Below are 17,548 nucleotides of genomic sequence, written 5' to 3'. Positions count from 1 at the left end.
CGAGCATCCATTGACCGGACGCTGAGGTCCTACGTCCGGTCGATATACCGGCGCGTCCGGTCGTCCCGAGTTTTGCCCAGTGAAGGGGTAACGGCTAGTTTAGCCCGTGGGGCTATAAATAGAAGGTGGCCTCAGCCATGGCTGACGCTGAGCACCTCGAGGGACTTTGTGTCCATGCTTGAGAGTGCTTGGGAGCCTTCCATCTCACATATGCTTGATAGTGATCATTCGATTGTGTGAGAGAGCGATTCTAGTGCGATTGCATCGTGATGTTGCATCGAGTGGCACTAGGTGATCGAGTTGCAAGCTGGCGTTGCTTGTTACTCTTGGAGGTTGCCACCTCCTAGATGGCTTGGTGGTGGTCTCCGTTGAAGCCCGCAAGAAGCTTGTGCGGTGCTCCAGAGAAGAGCTTTGTGAGGGGCATTGTGCTCGCCCCGTGGGAGCCACGAAGAGCAACTCTAGTTGAGCGTGCCATTGAGCTACCCTCACTTTCAGGGTTGGTTCTTACGGTGCTCGACGTGCGGGCTTGGCGGGTGATGCCAATTAGCCGCCGAACCACCAAGTGAGTGGTCGACACAACGGGGACTAGCGTGTTGGCAAGCACGTGAACCTCGGGAGAAAAATCACCGTGTCAACCTTGTTCTTCCCGTTGGTTTGCAATCCCCTTTCACAAGCTTATATTTATATTTCATATACATTGTGCTTGTGTAGTTGCTCTTGTAATTAGTTAGCTTGTGTAGCTCACTAGTTACCTTCTTGCTTGTGTAGCATAGAAGTAGCTCCCTTGCGTGGCTAATTTGGTTTGTGTAACCTTGTTAGTCACATTACTTAGTTTGTGTAGCTAAGTAATTGTGCTCTCTAATTTGGCATTGGTTGCCTTGTTATTGAGCATTGCTAGTGAGCTTAGGTGGCTTTGTGCTTTTGCTTACTAGCTTGTGTAGGAGCTCCCTTGTTGCTTGAAGTACTAGTGGCATATGTTTGTGTGACCTCGCTTCTAGAATTGGTTATATGAGCTCTAACTAGCCCGACACCTTTGTTGCTTAATTAGTATCTTTGGAAGGTGCAAAATAGAGGGGTGTAGTCTTGGCTAGACCAATAGTTTTAATTCCGCACTTGTTTCAGTTAACCAACGCGATTAATTTTAAAAAGGACTATTCACCCCCCTCTAGTCCGCCATCTCGACCTTACACCTGGAAGGACGCACGAAGCATCATCGGTGGGCGGATGAGGACGAAGACGACGACGACGACAATGACTCCGACAATGACCCCCTAGCAACCTACCTGGATGCCTGCTCGTCGGCCGGCCAAGCCAGTAGCTGCTTCCCCGCCGCGCGGCCAAACTCGTTCGACCAAGGTTCTGGGCTGTGGCAGAACGTATGCGGGACGGCAAGGGCCTAGGCGAAGATGGAGGAAGCGCAGCTGGCCGCGGCCCCAGTTGGTGCCCGACCTGCCTGCTCAACCTATGGAAGGCCGCGTCCCCGCCCGCCAGCGCCTCGGTCGTCGCGGACGGGTTTCGGCGGAGGCTGCCCTGTGCACGACGGTCTCGCCTATGACGTTGCCAGTGCAGGGGCTGCCACAAGTCGCCGCCACGTGGGGGACAGGCCGGCGTCGTGGATGTGGAGACGCGTCCTTACCCAACGCTGGTTGGGGGCAGCCACCCCGAGAGATGCGACACTTGTGGTTGCTACGGATGCCGTCGGCCGCACTCCACCCCCTCAGACGACCTCCGCCGATAGATGCCTCAAGCGCTTCACTGAGCGAGTCACAAAGGCGAGACAACCGCCACTCCTGGAGCTGCCCGGAGTTGATATGGCCTCGCTGGACGTACACCGCCTGCGCTATCCAAGAGGAGCAGGTGGATAGCGGCGCAGAGCACATCGCATATCCCGGCGTCCAAGCGAGGTGAGCACCTTGTCTTGAAGCGTCTGGGACTGACTAGCGGGATGTCATCACCGTCGGTGCCGGGCCTAAAGGCGTACGACGAAATCTACGGCGGCAACCCCGGTAATATGCAGGCGCTACGTGAGTTGCTCCCACTAGACGACGACGTGGTTGCGCACAAGCAGCGCCGCCGCTGCTCGGCAGCCCGAGCATAGGCACCTAGCCGGCACCACAAGTCAGGTTGATCAGTATCCAATGTAACAACATAGCTCTCAGTACACTAGGGAGGGTCGAGCGTCCATGTACTACTCTTCTGACCACCTAGGGCGCCGCTAAGGCGTGTTGTATTAAACTTTTTCTCTATCTTAATACAAAGACGCGTAAACCTTTTGCGTGATCGAGAAAAATAAAACTTATTTTCTAATAGTTCTGTAGTCTAGATGAGACATTATATATGAATTAACAAGTACAATGCCATCCTTAAATACTCCTGATTTATATTCAAGTCCCATATAATTGTTGTAAGTACTCTTGTAGACGACGTACCTGTAAAAGGAAAATTATAATTCTTATCAGCTATGGTAGATGAAAAATCATAAACTACATAAATTTTTTTCGAGAAAATGTTAATGCAAATTCAGAAGTGAAAATTAAAGCTGATTGGAGAACTCCAAATTTCTAAAATTTTGATCTGATTGGAATGTATTTTCCTCAAGTCTAATAGTTTTTACACATCTTTTGACCTGTGATTAAGCTCATGCAACTACCATGTAATTTTTTTGTTTTGGTGACCATGCCTTTGGCAATGCCTTGTAATCTGATACTTCCTCATTCCATAGTAACAACAAAACCGATCAGAAGACAAGACGCATAACCACCAACAAATATATATATATATATATATATATATATATATATATATATATATATATATATATATATATATATATATATAAAGGTGAAATTTTACCATGCTCGGAAATAATGAGAGCCCTCCATTTCGTTAGATCTGACGATTTAAAAATAAGAGAAACTAAATAGAAGGAACTTTAATCGTGGGCCGGGAAAAAAAAATATACGGATCCGAAACTAGTTTCTTATTACATTTGGAGGGTATAACGGTATTTTTACGTCTTTGGAGCTACTTCTCATCTCACTCGGACGCAGATTTGGTAACTTCACGCCATGACTTTTGTGAATTCTCAGACATTGAAATCAAATCTAATGACATTTAGTGATTCAGAAAGAAAAACAAAAGAGATGAGGCAAGCGGCTGAATAGAAACACGGAGGCTCCTGGCGTGCAGAACTCTCCGACTCCGCGCCGGCGGAGAAGGGAGAAAGGCCGCGCCATCGGAAGGCCCTGGAGGAGTGGGAGGTGGACTGCACCGGCAAGGAGGCAACCAAGTTCCTGCCGTTGATATTGCCAACCAACAACACCGCTCTCTTCCTCGACGACGCCGGGGGCGCAAGAACAGGCATGCTGCTACTGCTACCCAGGACAAGAACAGGCATGCTGCTACCCAGGACGACGAAATGATGATCCACGACCACGACCGCGAAGGCATCTGCATGAAGGGCGTGCAGCAGCAGGGCCTGGCCACCTACACGGACGACAGCAGTCCCACGCGGTGTGGCGGCGGTGGAGGTGGTGCCGCAGCTCTACATCCACTAGCACTGGCAGTGGCGGCACTGTGGTACGACAGCACGGTGGATCTGCGCGCATGCGCTGCTGCTCCAATGCATGCAGGCCGCGGCCGAGACGCGAGCTGTGGGACACAGACAACAGCCTCGTGGACACCGTTGCTTTGCGACGTGGCGGCGAGTCCCGTCCGGCGAGGCGATCCCGCGACGAAGGCAGCAGCGAGATCCCGCGAAGCAGCGAGTCTCGTTGTGGAATTGGGTTAGAGAGTTAGAGATTGTATACAGGAGTAAATAATTTTCAAGGGAGGAACCTCCCAAGCACCGTAACAAAGCTCAAAATAAAGACCTCTACTTTTGCTCACAAGATCGACCCGTCAAGCACTCACGATGTATCACCAAGCAGATGAACACGGCAATGAATGAAAACCTAACCACTACTAGCTAGCTAATCGCGATTGGTTTTTGGTGGAGGAGGGGGGTTCAGGTTGAGGTGGTGGTGCCGAGGATGGCGCGCATCTCGGCCTGCTGGTCGTGCTCCATCTGCTCCACGGCCATCTCCCGCTCCACCACGAAGATGAGAGGCACGCCCAGCACCAGGAACGTCGTCCCGGCGATCCACGCCGCCTTCCCCACGCTCCGTGCCAGCTTCGCCGCCACCGCCGACGCCCCCCGCGCGTGCTCCGCCGCCGCCGACTGCGAGATCGCCTCCATCAAGTCCTGCATCATGGGATGGCTGCCTGTCCTGTCGCCTAGCTAGTTAGGGTTCAGCTTAGTTATCTACCTACGACGCCGACGTGTTGTCTCTCTCGTGACGTAGCTACGAAACGAGGGGAGGGTTTTATAGTGCGGCCGGGCCGGGGCTCCTCCGCTTCTTCTTCCTTGTTTCCCTGCTTTCTTTCTGTTTCTGGATGGACACGGTTCAGTACTAAACTCCGATTCCATCACGAGTTGTTTTAATTAATTTCCATCGTAATTGACTCCGATTCCATTACTTACTACAAGTACGTTCGTTTCTGTCTCGGTGCATCAATGACCTACTTACTCTACTGGCCCCGATCCATGCCATATACTCCCTCCTCCGTATCTAAATTATTATAAAAATCATTCCAACTTTGTTGGACAGTTAAAACATTCAAATTTTACTAAATTTATATAATAAATAATAACATTTATGACTAAATAAGTATCATTATTAATTATATTTTCATAGTATATCTATTTGATATCATAAATTTTTATAATTTTCTCTATTATTTTCGTCAAACTTGAGAAGCTTTAACTCGATCTCCAAGAAATTTGCAAAATATGTGGTCATACAAAATATGCAATCTTTAAAGGTCCATTTATGGGTTAAAGCAATCATCTCGCAGTTGGAATATTCGTTTTGATGAAGTGGTCAAAGGGTTTGGCATCATCAAGAATGAAGAAGTACAAAAAGGCTAGTTTTTTTTAGCAAATCAAAAAGGCTAGTGGGAGCGCAATTGTATTTCTGGTCCTTCATGTGGATGACTGATTGTTGATCGGGAATGACATTCCAAGTTAGAAGCCATTTGGGCCGGGCCCTCCCTTGCCTCTCCCTCCCATAGGCCATACTCCGTAGGCCATAGCCCATAGCCCATAGCCCTGTCGTCGCAGTCGCCGCCGCCCGCCGCCCTCACGCCCATCTCACGACGCCCGCCGCGGTTCCATTCGCGCCCCTCCGACAAGTCGTCTCTACCGCCCGCCCCATCCAGGAGCAGCCTGCCACCAGAACATTCACCCCAACTGGCCTTGGTTGCAAGTTCGTCCATCCCCACAACTGAACTGACAGGCACCCATGGCGCCGCACTCGCTGCTCCGCGCCGCCGCATCCGAGCTCCGCCGCCGGGGGCGCCGTGCCCCTCTCCCCCTATCGGCGCTGTCGTCGCTCCTCTCCTCGCCGCCTCCACAGAGCCCACCCTCCAGCCGCCCCGATCCTAGCCCCCACGCCGACCGGCGCCACCTCATCGCGCTCCGCCGGTGCCCGCCGCGCCCGGCGTCCGCCGTCCTCGCCCCCGAGCTGCTCCACGGCAGGGTTCTCCACCCGAGCCACTTCTCGCACGCCTCGTGGTTCTCCACCTCCTCGTCCTCTTCCGAACCCGCGGGCAAGGCTTCGCCGGCGCCGCCGCTCACGTGGGTGGACAAGTGGGTACCGGAGGCGGCGCGGCCGTACGCCATGCTCGCCCGCCTCGACAAGCCCATCGGGACCTGGCTCCTCGCCTGGCCCTGCATGTGGTATGACTTTCCTTCTTGTGTTCTCCTGCTTCTCGATGCTCTGCATTGTCATGCCTTTCGTCCATGCGTCCCAACACTAACTGAAAAACGAGGTGGTGATTAGTGGTTCGACTCATATGTACTGTTCAATGCTTTACTTTTGCCTTATGAAAGATGAAAGGAAAAAAAAAAGGATGAGGTTTTGCTTGTCGATGTACAGTCCAAAAAGTTTAGGAAGAATAGAACACATGCACATTGGTACTGGATACTAGAACAGCTCAATGTTTTGCTCTCCTGCTTTATGCTGTCACGGCACATACTAAATTTGAGTCCTCATAGCAAACGCAGCATATTTCCTTGTTAGCTTCAGATTCAACTAAATGGTAACGATGATCATCAGGCTGCTGTCTTGTGTCTTGTTAGAGCTTCTAAGGAGGAGGGGCATTATTTTATCTGCTATGCACGTGTTGAAATTGAATTCTTGTATATTATTAAATCGATAGGTTGTTTTACCCTCTGTTGAAGAATCAATCAGACCTTTGCTTCACAGGTCGATCACAATAGCAGCAATGCCAGGGGAGTTGCCAGACTTGAAAATGCTGGCACTCTTCGGATGTGGAGCTGTCCTCCTCAGGGGGGCTGGTTGCACAGTGAATGATCTTCTCGATCGCGACATTGATAATAAGGTGATTTTGCTTTCTTTTGATGTTCTGAGTGCTGATGATGCCTTGCATTGCACCTAACCTGAATTAAGCACAACAAATAATCAATCAATGAACAAACTGTTCTGGATGTTGCATGACCTTTATCTGGTGACATATTTCTCCATAGGTTGAGCGCACCAAAAGTAGGCCTTTTGCCTCAGGAGTGCTTACTCCTTTACAGGGAGTGAGCTTCCTTGGAATTCAGCTCCTATTGGGACTGGGCATTCTTCTCCAATTGAACAACTATAGGTATTTAAACTCAGATGCTTCTTTGTCTGATGCGGCTGACACTATTATATGCATTTAGACTATCCATGTTCCCACAACCACTTATCAGTGAGTGTCCACAGCAGAACATCACGATCAAATTATTTAGGGGCTATTTATTGCAACTCTTTTTCTTGAGGATAATTAGGATATTCATGTCCTGCAATTTGATTTGATGGGGACTGTACTCATTTTACTTCCCATATTCTTTCTATCTTGTTTATGTGATAAACTCACTGCTTCCTGGACATCAGCATGGTCTTCAGTATGACATTTTGACTAGCAACAATATATTGAGTGATATATAAGGAAAATATTTTTCATCATCAGTCTAGTCATGCCAATCATGTATTTTCAGTCTGTATAAAACTTTAGGTAATAGACAAAGTTAAAGAAGTTTGACTTAGGACAAGATGGACTTATTTGCGATTGGAGGAAGTATGCTTGTGGCTATGACCGGGATGGTCCTTTAACTGCAGCATTAAGCCATTAACCAATGTGTTTTGGGTTTGCATCCTAAGGTTATGGTGCTAGGTCCAGTTGCATTTTCTTGATTGATAACCAGGAAATAAATTGGGCCACCACACAGTTCTCCCTAAGAATATATAGAAGCATACTATGTGCCTGTTCATTTTCTTATCTTTGCATTACCTGAAAGTCAAAACAAAGGTATCTTTGACTATAAGCAGTTTATACATTATCTTTTTGTCATTTTTTTGTGTGTAGTCGTATTTTGGGGGCGTCTTCACTTTTTCTGGTCTTCTCGTATCCCCTGATGAAGAGGTTCACATTTTGGGTATGTGCTGTATTTGTGCATATGGAGGCTTATATAGAATAATACTATATTATTACTTATAGAGTGAGGGCTTGTATTTCTTTTGGTGCATTAATAACAGCCTCAGGCTTATCTTGGCCTGACATTCAATTGGGGAGCTTTATTAGGATGGGCTGCTATTAAGGAAAGCTTAGACCCTGCAATCATCCTTCCATTGTATACCGCTGGTATATGTTGGACACTGGTGTATGATACTATATATGCGCATCAGGTGTTTCACTATTCCCACTCTTTCATACTCATCCTTGATGAAGTGACCATTTCATGTTGTCGCAGTGTCTTATCCATGTGTATCTACATGCATCTCAGGACAAAGAAGATGACCTCAAGGTAGGAGTTAAGTCCACAGCATTAAGATTTGGAGATTTGACCAAATACTGGATCAGTGGCTTTGGCGCGGCATGCATTGGCAGCTTAGCACTCAGTGGTCACAATGCTGACCTTGGTTGGTGTTTAGTGTGATATTTGAGTGAAGTAGTATTCTTTTTACTTGATATTGACTCTATACCTGAAACAGGATGGCCCTACTATCCATTTCTAGTAGCTGCAGCTGCACAGTTAGCGTGGCAGGTTTCAACTGTGGATCTGTCTAGCCGCTCAGATTGCAACATGAAGTATGTTTTTCTTGCTTTGAATATCCACTACCTATTGCCATTTTTATGCCTACATAATGTGGTTGTTGATATCCACATTATGTGTCCACCTTAATTCGATAAATTGATGCCCTGCAGGTTTGTGTCCAACAAGTGGTTTGGAGCTTTGGTGTTTAGTGGGATTCTATTTGGGCGTCTTGTATCATGATGATCATTTGAGGAAGCATGGTGTGTTTCTATGATGGGCCCAGTGGAACCTAAGCAATTTTGTGATGAGATGTAGGAAGACTACCAAGCCCTTGACTCTGGGCTAGGCGGCTAGCTAATGCGGCGTGGTGCAGAGTGGACTTTGTAAGATCCTTAACACATATCCTTGCTAATTGGCATTTTTTTTTACAATCATCACACCTTGGCTTGTGAAGCAGGCTGTTTTCCAAGCATATCAATTATGGTGGTGCTCTCCACCTCGTGTACGTAGTTAATGGTATAAGACAAGATCACAAGAGACATGAAAAATACATTGATGTACAACAATCACATTCTTGTGTCATTTATTATATGCTACGTATGCCAAAAGTGAGCTAGTGCATGCACCTTTTTTTTTTTTTTTTGCCTTTTGTCTTCTCGAGCTGAAAACAAGTGGCCAAAACATTGCAGTATATGAAAGCAGATGCTACATAAACTTCTCTGAGGACATAGCCAGCTTACCATACTGATGCTTTCGTTTTGGACTGAGTGCCTTGGAATCAATCATCATAAACCATGTGTGCCCAGGAGTCACCAAACAATCTAGGCAATTGGTAGCATGGTTTGGCTACCTTCAGTTTTGCTCCGTTGTCATCTGTCCAGTATCCCGTATATATGCAATGGTAGTCCACAATCTGAGATTGATATGCTGCCTCTGCAACCATAGTGACGCAGCTAGCAGGCTTCAGGCCTTTTAGAATGTGGGATTCTTCTTTTTTTTCCTGATTCCTATGTTTTTTTAACATGGACTACTTCCTGTAAGATTCATGCGGACTCTCGATCCATGAAAAATATAATAACTGCATATACTCCCTCAGTCCCAAAAAGAATGCAATTTTAGATGAATGCAACTTTTTATATAAATCTAGACAAATGCTTGGTCAAATTCATACCTAAAATTGACTACAAGTAACGAAACTGCACCACCATTGCATTGGCTATTCAAGTCGCCGAAATATCAGCAGCATACATATGCCCTGCTGTCTTTCACCCTAGTTCTCTATAGTGCCTGCCTACCCGCCTGCTACATGACTGGGTCGATGGCAGTCTACTTCCACGGACCAGCTAATCAACCATCCATCGGTGTCGGCTGGCGATCACCATACATGAACAAAAGCTCAGACACCTTAATGCCTGACCATCGATACAGCCTACAAGGTACAAGCTCAGCTCCTTCCAAAATGCATGATCCCCAGCCCAAACTTGACAAATCAATCGCCACAATTTCGAGAACCTACAGGGCGACCTCGCCTTTTAGGCTTCTCATCAGCAGCCTCACTTTTGGACTTGTTGTCCTTGAAGCCTCGCCTTTTAGGCTTCTCATCTGTGGCTTTGCTGTTGGACTTCTCATCTGCAGATTCATCTCCACAGCTGTTCTCACCAACCCCAATCTTCAACCTGCCATATCAATCACAGCGTAATGAGTCACCAAAATGTTCCAGCTGCCAATGACTGGTTAGTTTCGCTTACCCTTCTGAGGAACAAGGATCCAAGAAGTTTACAGCTTCGTTCAGGGCATGAAGAGCCATCTTCTTAATCTGAAAGAAAACACATATTCATCACATCAGATAGAACAAGCCATAAACGCAGATAGATCATTGGAAGTGCACAGTGCTAACCTCTAGTTTATCTTCTTTAGCTTTGTGGAAAGATGGAAGTCGTCGAAACTCCCCGGTCAACTTAACACACTCACCAACATTTTCTGGGGAGACAAAATCAAGCGCAACTTTGATGCAGGACTGCATAGATGAAGATGGTTTCATCAATCACAACCATGATATTTGATGTCACACTCAAAAGGAGAACAAAAAAGATCCAGCTTGGTTGTCACACTGGTAAAGCTTGGCCACACCTTCAAATTTCTCACTTGGTGAGGACATCCAGCAGGAATGAAAACAGCTTCACCAAGCTTCTGTTCAAACGTCCAGGGTTCAATACCTAAAGCAGGAAGTTAAAACATAAGACAAAGAACATGTCATCTTTGGATACAGTGTTGGAGAGATCACAGAAATATTTTTCTAACCATATTCTTCCTTGAGCTTTCTCTTATGCTCCTGAGTTAAGTAGAAAGACTGATCGTGAATTGGGTGAAATACCTGCTCAGTTAACGTGATTAGTGGTCAGCATAAAAAGGTAAGGATGATTCCATTTTTTTTCTTAAAAAAAAGGACTGCAACAAGGACCTTTTTCACTGGATTGCAGTAAATATGCCGGAATTCAGAGCAATGCTTCCTAAGATAATCTTGTAATTTATCAGAATCCTGTCTGCGGAAGATATCCCACAGAGCACCACCGGTGCTTTGTTGCTCTGAGCTCTCAACAACAGGCATTTCCAGATTATCTTCAGAACTTCCTTTTAGATAAGCATCAATGCCACTGCAATCAACCTTTTCAGATTTCTCTTCTTGAGGTTTAATGCCAACTTTCTTGAGTTGTATCCTGCCAGTGCTTTTTTGATTGTGTGAAATGTAATGAGCTCCATTGTGCATCCCATCAGTTGTGTTGACCCCATTGCTGTGATAGGAACACTGACCTAGTTCACTTTGTGATTCTGATCCATGAGATGATTCTTTATCCTTTGCATCATCTCCATCGTCATTAGGTGGTAAAGCATTGATGTCCAAACCTACAGGACACATGAAATGCCATTATCATTAAACTGAATGATTGGATTCATTACCAAAAATGAATTTGTGTTACGAACCATTATAGTTGTCTCTATTGACACAATTGTCTTCACAACTATATGAGGTCTTCAATCCTTCATCAACAGATTCATCCCTGCATTCAGTTGGAGCTGGTGACAACTTCAGCTCAGAGCAGGATTTTAGACCCCCATATAGTTCCTGCAGATCTTGCGCTCTCATGTCTTTTTGGATTTTTTCAATTTGACGGGGATCAGTCTGACAAGTGACTTCAGCTGTGTGTGTTAAGATATTTACCTGGTTATATCACACACGTTTGACAATTAATATTGACCATGTTATAAACCCAAGTGGTTGATGAGAAAAATAAGAACTATTAAAATGTCAACAAATGAGCTAGGTAAATAGCAATGAGATACATCTGCTAGGAAAGCATTAGAAAATGAGCAGGTTCGACAGGAGCCTTGCTGAAGTCAGTTCTATATTTTTGTTCAGCACTAAACCACATGCAGAACAAAAGAAGGCTATAATCATTAATAAACACAACATACCGCATCAGATATGTCACAGTGAAGCTTGGTCACAGAATCACCCCTGCCTAGCTCTTTGTAGAACCCATAAGCAATGTAACTTTTGGGTCCAAGATCTGGCTTCAAGACACCAGCAGGAAGCTTGGCTGCAAGATTTAGCGGGCCATATCGTGGATCAGTATACTCACGAAATGGCAATGCGCTAATAAATTCGGCACCGTGTCGCGGCAATCGCTTGTCAAAGGAACTAGAAGAAGGCCAGTCTTTTAGCTTAAGCATCTCAGGCCAGCGAGTCCTAGCATAAGTTCTGCCTGTTGTATACCCCTTAAAGAACCTATGTATGTTAATTTCCACCTGCAACATATAAGGATAGTAAATGCCTGCATGAAGCTGCGAAAGAAGGAAGCAAGGCACATCTAAATTTAAGGTGAGACTCAAACATCCCTAGTTGAAATGAGAATTTCTTCACTGATAGAACATGAAGTTTGCCAGTACTATTATGTGTTCTTTTCTTCTGGACACAAACGCAGGCCCAGTTTTACTAAGGCTGGTCACTACTCAGTACTGTCCTAAGAATTTCTGTCAAAAGTCAGAACTTTTTATGATTTTATACAAGCCAGACGACCTTGATATTAGAAACAAGAAATATCAATCAATGGTTATCATCCACCAAAACAGATTCAACCACTTAGACACATTTAGGAATAGAGCTCCGCACCTCACACCAATCAAGGCAGTCTATCGCCCAAACAGCAAATTGCTCATCTTCTGCTTTGCCTTTGGATCTTTCCCGCAATGCCCGCCACATTACCATTGGCTCCCAACTCAGGCCAGAGGTTAACTGAAGGACATCAGAAACAACAACTGGCTCACCCTTTGCCCAATGCATCTGAAAATGTACTATGTCATCATCTTGAATACCAGTAGCAACTGGACAGTATAGGAAGTTATCACTTGAGTCCTTCCTGCTTGCAGCCTCCTGTACTGATTTGCTTTCAGTTCTTATCTTGCCTGAATGATCAAAGCAAGGGCACCGATCACTTCTACTAACCATTGCTTTAGCTAATGTCTCGCTCCTGAGAACTTTGTCAGCTCCATCTTCTATCTCAGCAAGCATCTTCTCTGGAAACAAGCACTTGAGGTCCAGAAGTGTCCTACCACAGCCTCCTACTTCCTTTGGTGGACAAGGTATGCTACCATCACTCTTTGCTTTCCAGAGCAACAGACCGTTATTGGGGTTTCCAACAGCAGGCATGCCGTTGTAAGACTGACCATTTGAGGAGTTCTTACTTCCATTAGCATCCTTTGACAGAGGAATCTTGCCAAAAGAATAACTCCTACCTTTAGGTTCAGGTGGCACATACTCCACCTCTTCTCCTCCTGGGATCTCACCTTTGCGAAGCTCCTTGCAGCAGTTAAGGCAAAGATCATAGAAACAATGCTTGCAGCTTCTATGAAAATCAACAATAGATGTTCTACACCTGTCGCTGCAGTAGACGGAATGAATAGATTAGATGCCAACCATTAAATTTATAGCAGAAAGTAACCAGGGAAAGAAACCAACCAATATACACGATCATCTAGGTCAACCTCAGCTTGTTCCACTTTTATCTCATTCACTGAAACTCCTGTCCACAAAACCAGACCAGTCTGTAACTGTATCCCAGAAACCACTACCAGTCTGTAACTGTATCCCAGAAACCACAGTACCATACCTCGTATACTAGCCTCTACTTCCTTCTCCTCCATCTGTTCTTGTCGCAATTCTCTCATCCAGGGAAGCAGCAAGCTTACGATATGACAAGCATAACGAATTTCATTTTCTTTAGAGATCTCCTTTTTTGGAGGCTGGTAAGAGGATGGGGTAAATCATTAACAATGGGCACTAGAAGATAATTATTGAGTGCATACATATAAGCAGAACAGTGCAAATACTGTAAAGGGATGATGAGTTGTTAAGTTTGTACCTCTTCAACTCCCCTCATCCGTAGGCATGCCTTGCAATTACAATTCTTGCGACAATATGGGCATTTCACAGCAAATTCATCTTCTGGCAAATTAGGATACCTATTTACAATAAACTCCTTTGGGTCATTTGAACATTGTGCAACACACATGATGAAACTACATGACTCTTGCATATGTCAATAGCCAGTGAAATAAAAGTATTGGAAAGAAAACGCTTCAAATTTCATGTAGCATATTAGACAAACAGTTCGGTAAAACACAGAAAATTAGTGAATGAAGAGGAAACGGTGATCAACTAAAACTGTGCAAGTCATATTTGTAACTGTTGTATCAGAAGAAACAGTAGATAAAGAGCAATCCAATTAGTATGAAACAAGATTATGATAACTTGACACACCATTGTTCTATGCATGGCACACAGAATCGCTTTTTTTTGCACGACTGACACCGGACAACCCGTGGTTTGTCCTTCCTTTGGCACTGGTGGCACATGAGGGCATTTTCCCCAGTCAACATCTTACTCCCTTTCTGGATATTTTTAAAACAAAATTTGCATTCATAAAAAAATAGTTGTGAAGAACCACTTCATATACAACATAATACAAGGAAATGAGCAGCTCACCATATTATTTTTATCAAGGGTTTCATCCTTGGTGGATGGGAGCTTCTTTTCTTCTTTATCCACTTTGTTCAACTTTTTTGTCATAGACTCTTTCCCTACATCTCTTTTCCGCTTCTTTGCATTCTGCAAAAGCTTATGATTCCTTGACTGCTTGCTCCTTGCTGCCTCAGCATCACTCTGCAAAAGAAAGAAGTTGCTAAGCCTGATGACACTCTGGTTTTTATATCCAAGTGAAGGTGATAAACTGCATTTGTTGGCAACCTAATACAGGCACTAGCATCCCCTAAAGATTAGACTAGCCACAATTGATGACACTCTGGTTTTTATATCCAAGTGAAGGTGATAAACTGCATTTGTTGGCAACCTAATCAACTGATGCAGAGGATAGCAAGCGACATACCGAATTCATTTGGCCATTGGTTTTACCATTGAAACTCTGGGCCTTGCTATCCAGTTGGTCGGCTTCCATTTTTCTGGGTCTTCCTCTTCCTCCCTTCTTTACAGAAACGCCTCTTTTAGCACTCTCGTGGTTGACTTGATTAATCGTAGTTTCCTCATCATCATGCTGGCAAAACAGCAGTCAGTCAATTGATGCACAGCCTCAGCAAGGACTAATCCAGCAAAAATTTCAGGAACGCAGGAAAAGGTGCTTCGAAAAAACAAATCATAGAAAATTGCATCGGTCCTCATCGGTTGCATTTTTATGAATGAGTAAGTATAAGAAGCAAACCGGCAGGGTGATAGTGGAGCACTGTTTACCCATTTAAAAACAAAAATCCAGTGGCAAGAGCATAACTCGCTGCCGCCTGGATAATAAAAGGTGAAGGGGAAACGCCAGAGCAGGCGAAGTTCATGCCGCGGCGAATGTGCAAAGAGGAACAAAATCTGCTCACCTCAGTATCGCTGTCGCTGTCCCAGTCGAAGAACGCATTGGGCGCCGGCCTCCTCTCCCTGAGCGGCCTGATCCCGGCCGCCACCGCGCGCCCTAGATCCCCGAGGCTCACTGCGGGCACCGACAAGGCCCGGTCGACGGTGCGCCGCCTCCGCCTCCCCTTGGTCCCGGCCTTGGGCTTGGGCGTCCTATCCTTGTTGCTCTTCTTATTCTTGTTGAGGCTACCTTTGGGCCTCCCACTCTTCCGCTTGGTTTCCTCGCCGCCTCCGGGCGCGGGAGCCGCGCCCGCGTTCCCGGCCTCAGCCTCGACCCCCTCCGCCTCGTCCGCCATGGATTGGGCGGCGATTGCCGCGGCGCCGTCGCGCACAGTGTACACAGTGCAGGGGGGAGGAAGTGGGGGATAGGAAATGCAGCCGGACGAGCGCCCTAGATCCCCGAGGCTCGCCACGGACACCGCCAAGGGCGGGTCGCCGGCGCGCCGCCTCCGCCTCTTATAAGAGTCGACGCTACCTTTGGGCCTCCCCCTCTTCCTCTTGATTTCCTCGCCGCCTCCGGGCGCTGGAGGACCCGCGCCCGCGTTCCCGGCCTCAGCCTCGATCCACTCCGCCTCGTCCGCCATGGATTGGGCGGCGCCGTCGCGTACCAGGGAGGGGAGGAGAAGTGGGGGAGAGGAAATGCTGCTGCAGCCGGCCCAGGACGAGGTTTTTAATTGGAAAGGACGCAAAGGCGGTCGTGGTCGGCCTGTTCGTTTCGCCAGAAAACACGTGATTATAAACACCGGCTGGTTCGGCGTTCGAGGAAAATATTGTTGTATAACCCACGATCCTATAAGTAGAAAGAAAACTTAAGATAATAGGTGCTGTGCATACTAATAATAATTTATTAATGTTTCAAAACTTCAAAACTTGAGAGGATCTTTTGTAGAAATTCAGGTGCCGTTTTGTGTTATTTCTGTTTATCGCTAGAGATAACTATATAAAACCGCTTTTACGGTATACTCCACGTAGGATGGACAGTGGTAGGGTAACTTTTTAGAGAGGTTAATTTCTATCAAGGGTGTGTTTAGTTCACCTCAAATTCCAAACTTTGACACTATGCAAAAAGAAGATTTCCTGTCACATCAAACTTGCGGTACATGCATGGAGTACTAAATATTGACGAAATCAAAAACTAATTGCACAGTTTGGTTGTACTTTGCGAGAGAAACGTTTTGAGCCTAATTAGTCAACGATAGGACAATTAGTACCAAATAAAAATAAAACGCTACTGTAGCTACAGTGTTGCGCCAGTAATTTTGTCGGCGCCTAATCTGGCAAACTAAACGAGGGCCAAGTTGTCCATTCTCATACTATTTCATCATTTTTCTTTGAGTGGTATCATATATGATGAAAAAGTCTTTAATTTGTTTTTTTTAAAAGAGAGTGCATCAATTGATCTAAATGTGTATAGCAAGATTTAGAGCGGATGCTGAAAATATGCACATGGATGTTTTGTTTTCCATTAGTTTGATGTTGTTATCTCTTGCTTGCCTATAAGCCGCTAGATGGGGGTTTCCATTAATTTTAGGTTTTAGCCCCCCTCCCCCTTATCTACCTACGAGCCAGATAGGACAAGCTATTTTAGCGGGAAAGTGTCATTTTGAATTTAGTATGATATATTTACGTCTCTTATAAAAGAAAACACCACTAGTTTTCTAATCTTTACATGCAAGCTATCTATGTGTCATTCTCGTACTAACTGCTACATTGTCTCTCGTTGAATGCCAAAGCATCTTCTATTAAGGGCCTCTTTGGCACGGCTTATGCCGGCTTCGGCTTCGGCTTCATCTATTTTGCGCAAATCGAGGCACTATAGCGTGAAGCCGTTTTGTAAGCCGGGGTTAAAATGAATTAGAAGCCGGGAAAAGCCAGTTTTTCTGGCTTCATCGGCTTTGGCTTCACCGGTGAAGCCGTTTTGGATGAGCCGTACCAAAGGGGGCCTAAGTATAATTACTACTATCAATCTGACAACATACAATCGGCATGTTCGTTTGGTCGTAAACGATCATAAATTTTCAGCCAGAACAGTATTTTTCTCTCACACCAAATCAGCCAGCAGTAATAATCTACGATCGTTTCAGCCCCAGTCGAACAGGCTGAATACATTTGTTCACCATACTATTTGTTTGGCCACGACATCCTCCTATATTTTTATCTAATATTCTGAAACCTTTTTATTATATTCTTCCATTAGGTTGTTTGGTTTTTATCGGTGCAGAAAGTGATCAACAAGTAAATATTTGTAGTTTTACCGTACGTTGTGATCGGAGGTGACTTAGCACTCAATGACATAGGGTTTATACTGGTTCAAACAATGTGTCCTATGTCCAGTTTGAGTCGATCGGTGACTTTATTCCTGAGTCCAGGTGCTCGAAGTTTACAGTTGGGTTATAAACGAGAAGGGAGAAAGATGGGGGGTGCAAGAGGCCCAATCGGCTCCGGTCGGAAGG

The 17,548-nt window shown here is 45.6% G+C and overlaps 2 protein-coding genes across 4 annotated transcripts; one reads left to right on the top strand and one right to left on the bottom strand.

Moving 5' to 3' along the window:
- The first annotated feature begins 5,015 nt into the window (after positions 1-5,015).
- On the top strand, positions 5,016-8,787 carry LOC136468068 (4-hydroxybenzoate polyprenyltransferase, mitochondrial-like). 3 transcript variants are annotated; one of them, XM_066466931.1, is made up of 8 exons: positions 5,016-5,779; positions 6,309-6,444; positions 6,590-6,711; positions 7,456-7,525; positions 7,626-7,750; positions 7,841-7,894; positions 8,082-8,178; positions 8,296-8,787. In XM_066466931.1, exons 1-7 carry the CDS (start codon positions 5,343-5,345, stop codon positions 8,155-8,157), a joined length of 1,020 nt encoding a protein of 339 aa, XP_066323028.1. In that variant the 5' UTR covers positions 5,016-5,342; the 3' UTR covers positions 8,158-8,178; positions 8,296-8,787. The 3 variants fall into 3 exon arrangements, with proteins under 3 accessions (XP_066323028.1, XP_066323027.1, XP_066323026.1); XM_066466929.1 differs by having other exon boundaries at positions 5,019-5,779; positions 7,626-7,775; positions 7,874-8,009; positions 8,296-8,773; XM_066466930.1 differs by lacking the exon at positions 7,626-7,750 and having other exon boundaries at positions 5,017-5,779; positions 7,841-8,009; positions 8,296-8,776.
- A 363-nt stretch (positions 8,788-9,150) lies between these two features.
- LOC136468067 (lysine-specific demethylase JMJ29-like) lies at positions 9,151-15,787 on the bottom strand. Its single transcript, XM_066466928.1, has 16 exons — positions 15,062-15,787; positions 14,569-14,733; positions 14,169-14,345; positions 13,944-14,074; positions 13,546-13,645; positions 13,294-13,426; positions 13,143-13,206; positions 12,297-13,065; positions 11,600-11,932; positions 11,108-11,345; positions 10,587-11,029; positions 10,427-10,499; positions 10,256-10,341; positions 10,023-10,142; positions 9,874-9,941; positions 9,151-9,801 (listed from the first exon to the last, which is right to left on the bottom strand). Exons 1-16 carry the CDS (start codon positions 15,677-15,679, stop codon positions 9,615-9,617), a joined length of 3,705 nt encoding a protein of 1,234 aa, XP_066323025.1. The 5' UTR covers positions 15,680-15,787; the 3' UTR covers positions 9,151-9,614.
- Between the last annotated feature and the right edge of the window lie 1,761 nt (positions 15,788-17,548).

The sequence above is a fragment of the Miscanthus floridulus genome, chromosome 7 (genome assembly GCF_019320115.1).
Source record: "Miscanthus floridulus cultivar M001 chromosome 7, ASM1932011v1, whole genome shotgun sequence".
In the NCBI taxonomy this organism is placed as follows: Eukaryota; Viridiplantae; Streptophyta; class Magnoliopsida; order Poales; family Poaceae; genus Miscanthus; species Miscanthus floridulus.
The sequence above is the reverse complement of the archived record's forward strand: the minus strand, read 5'-3'. Positions and strand labels throughout refer to the sequence as shown.

What these genes read in the sequence shown, in the direction of transcription:
- LOC136468068 (XM_066466929.1), top strand. Translation starts at nt 5,343, where the DNA reads ATGGCGCCGCACTCGCTGCTCCGCGCCGCCGCATCCGAGCTCCGCCGC. An exon ending in CTCGCCTGGCCCTGCATGTG is followed by an intron (nt 5,780 to 6,308) that starts GTATGACTTTCC and finishes TTTGCTTCACAG; the next exon opens with GTCGATCACAATAGCAGCAA. An exon ending in TGAAGAGGTTCACATTTTGG is followed by an intron (nt 7,526 to 7,625) that starts GTATGTGCTGTA and finishes CATTAATAACAG; the next exon opens with CCTCAGGCTTATCTTGGCCT.
- LOC136468067 (XM_066466928.1), bottom strand. Translation starts at nt 15,679, where the DNA reads ATGGCGGACGAGGCGGAGTGGATCGAGGCTGAGGCCGGGAACGCGGGC. An exon ending in ACAGCGACAGCGATACTGAG is followed by an intron (nt 14,734 to 15,061) that starts GTGAGCAGATTT and finishes CTGTTTTGCCAG; the next exon opens with CATGATGATGAGGAAACTAC. An exon ending in AGTAGAGGCTAGTATACGAG is followed by an intron (nt 13,207 to 13,293) that starts GTATGGTACTGT and finishes TTTTGTGGACAG; the next exon opens with GAGTTTCAGTGAATGAGATA.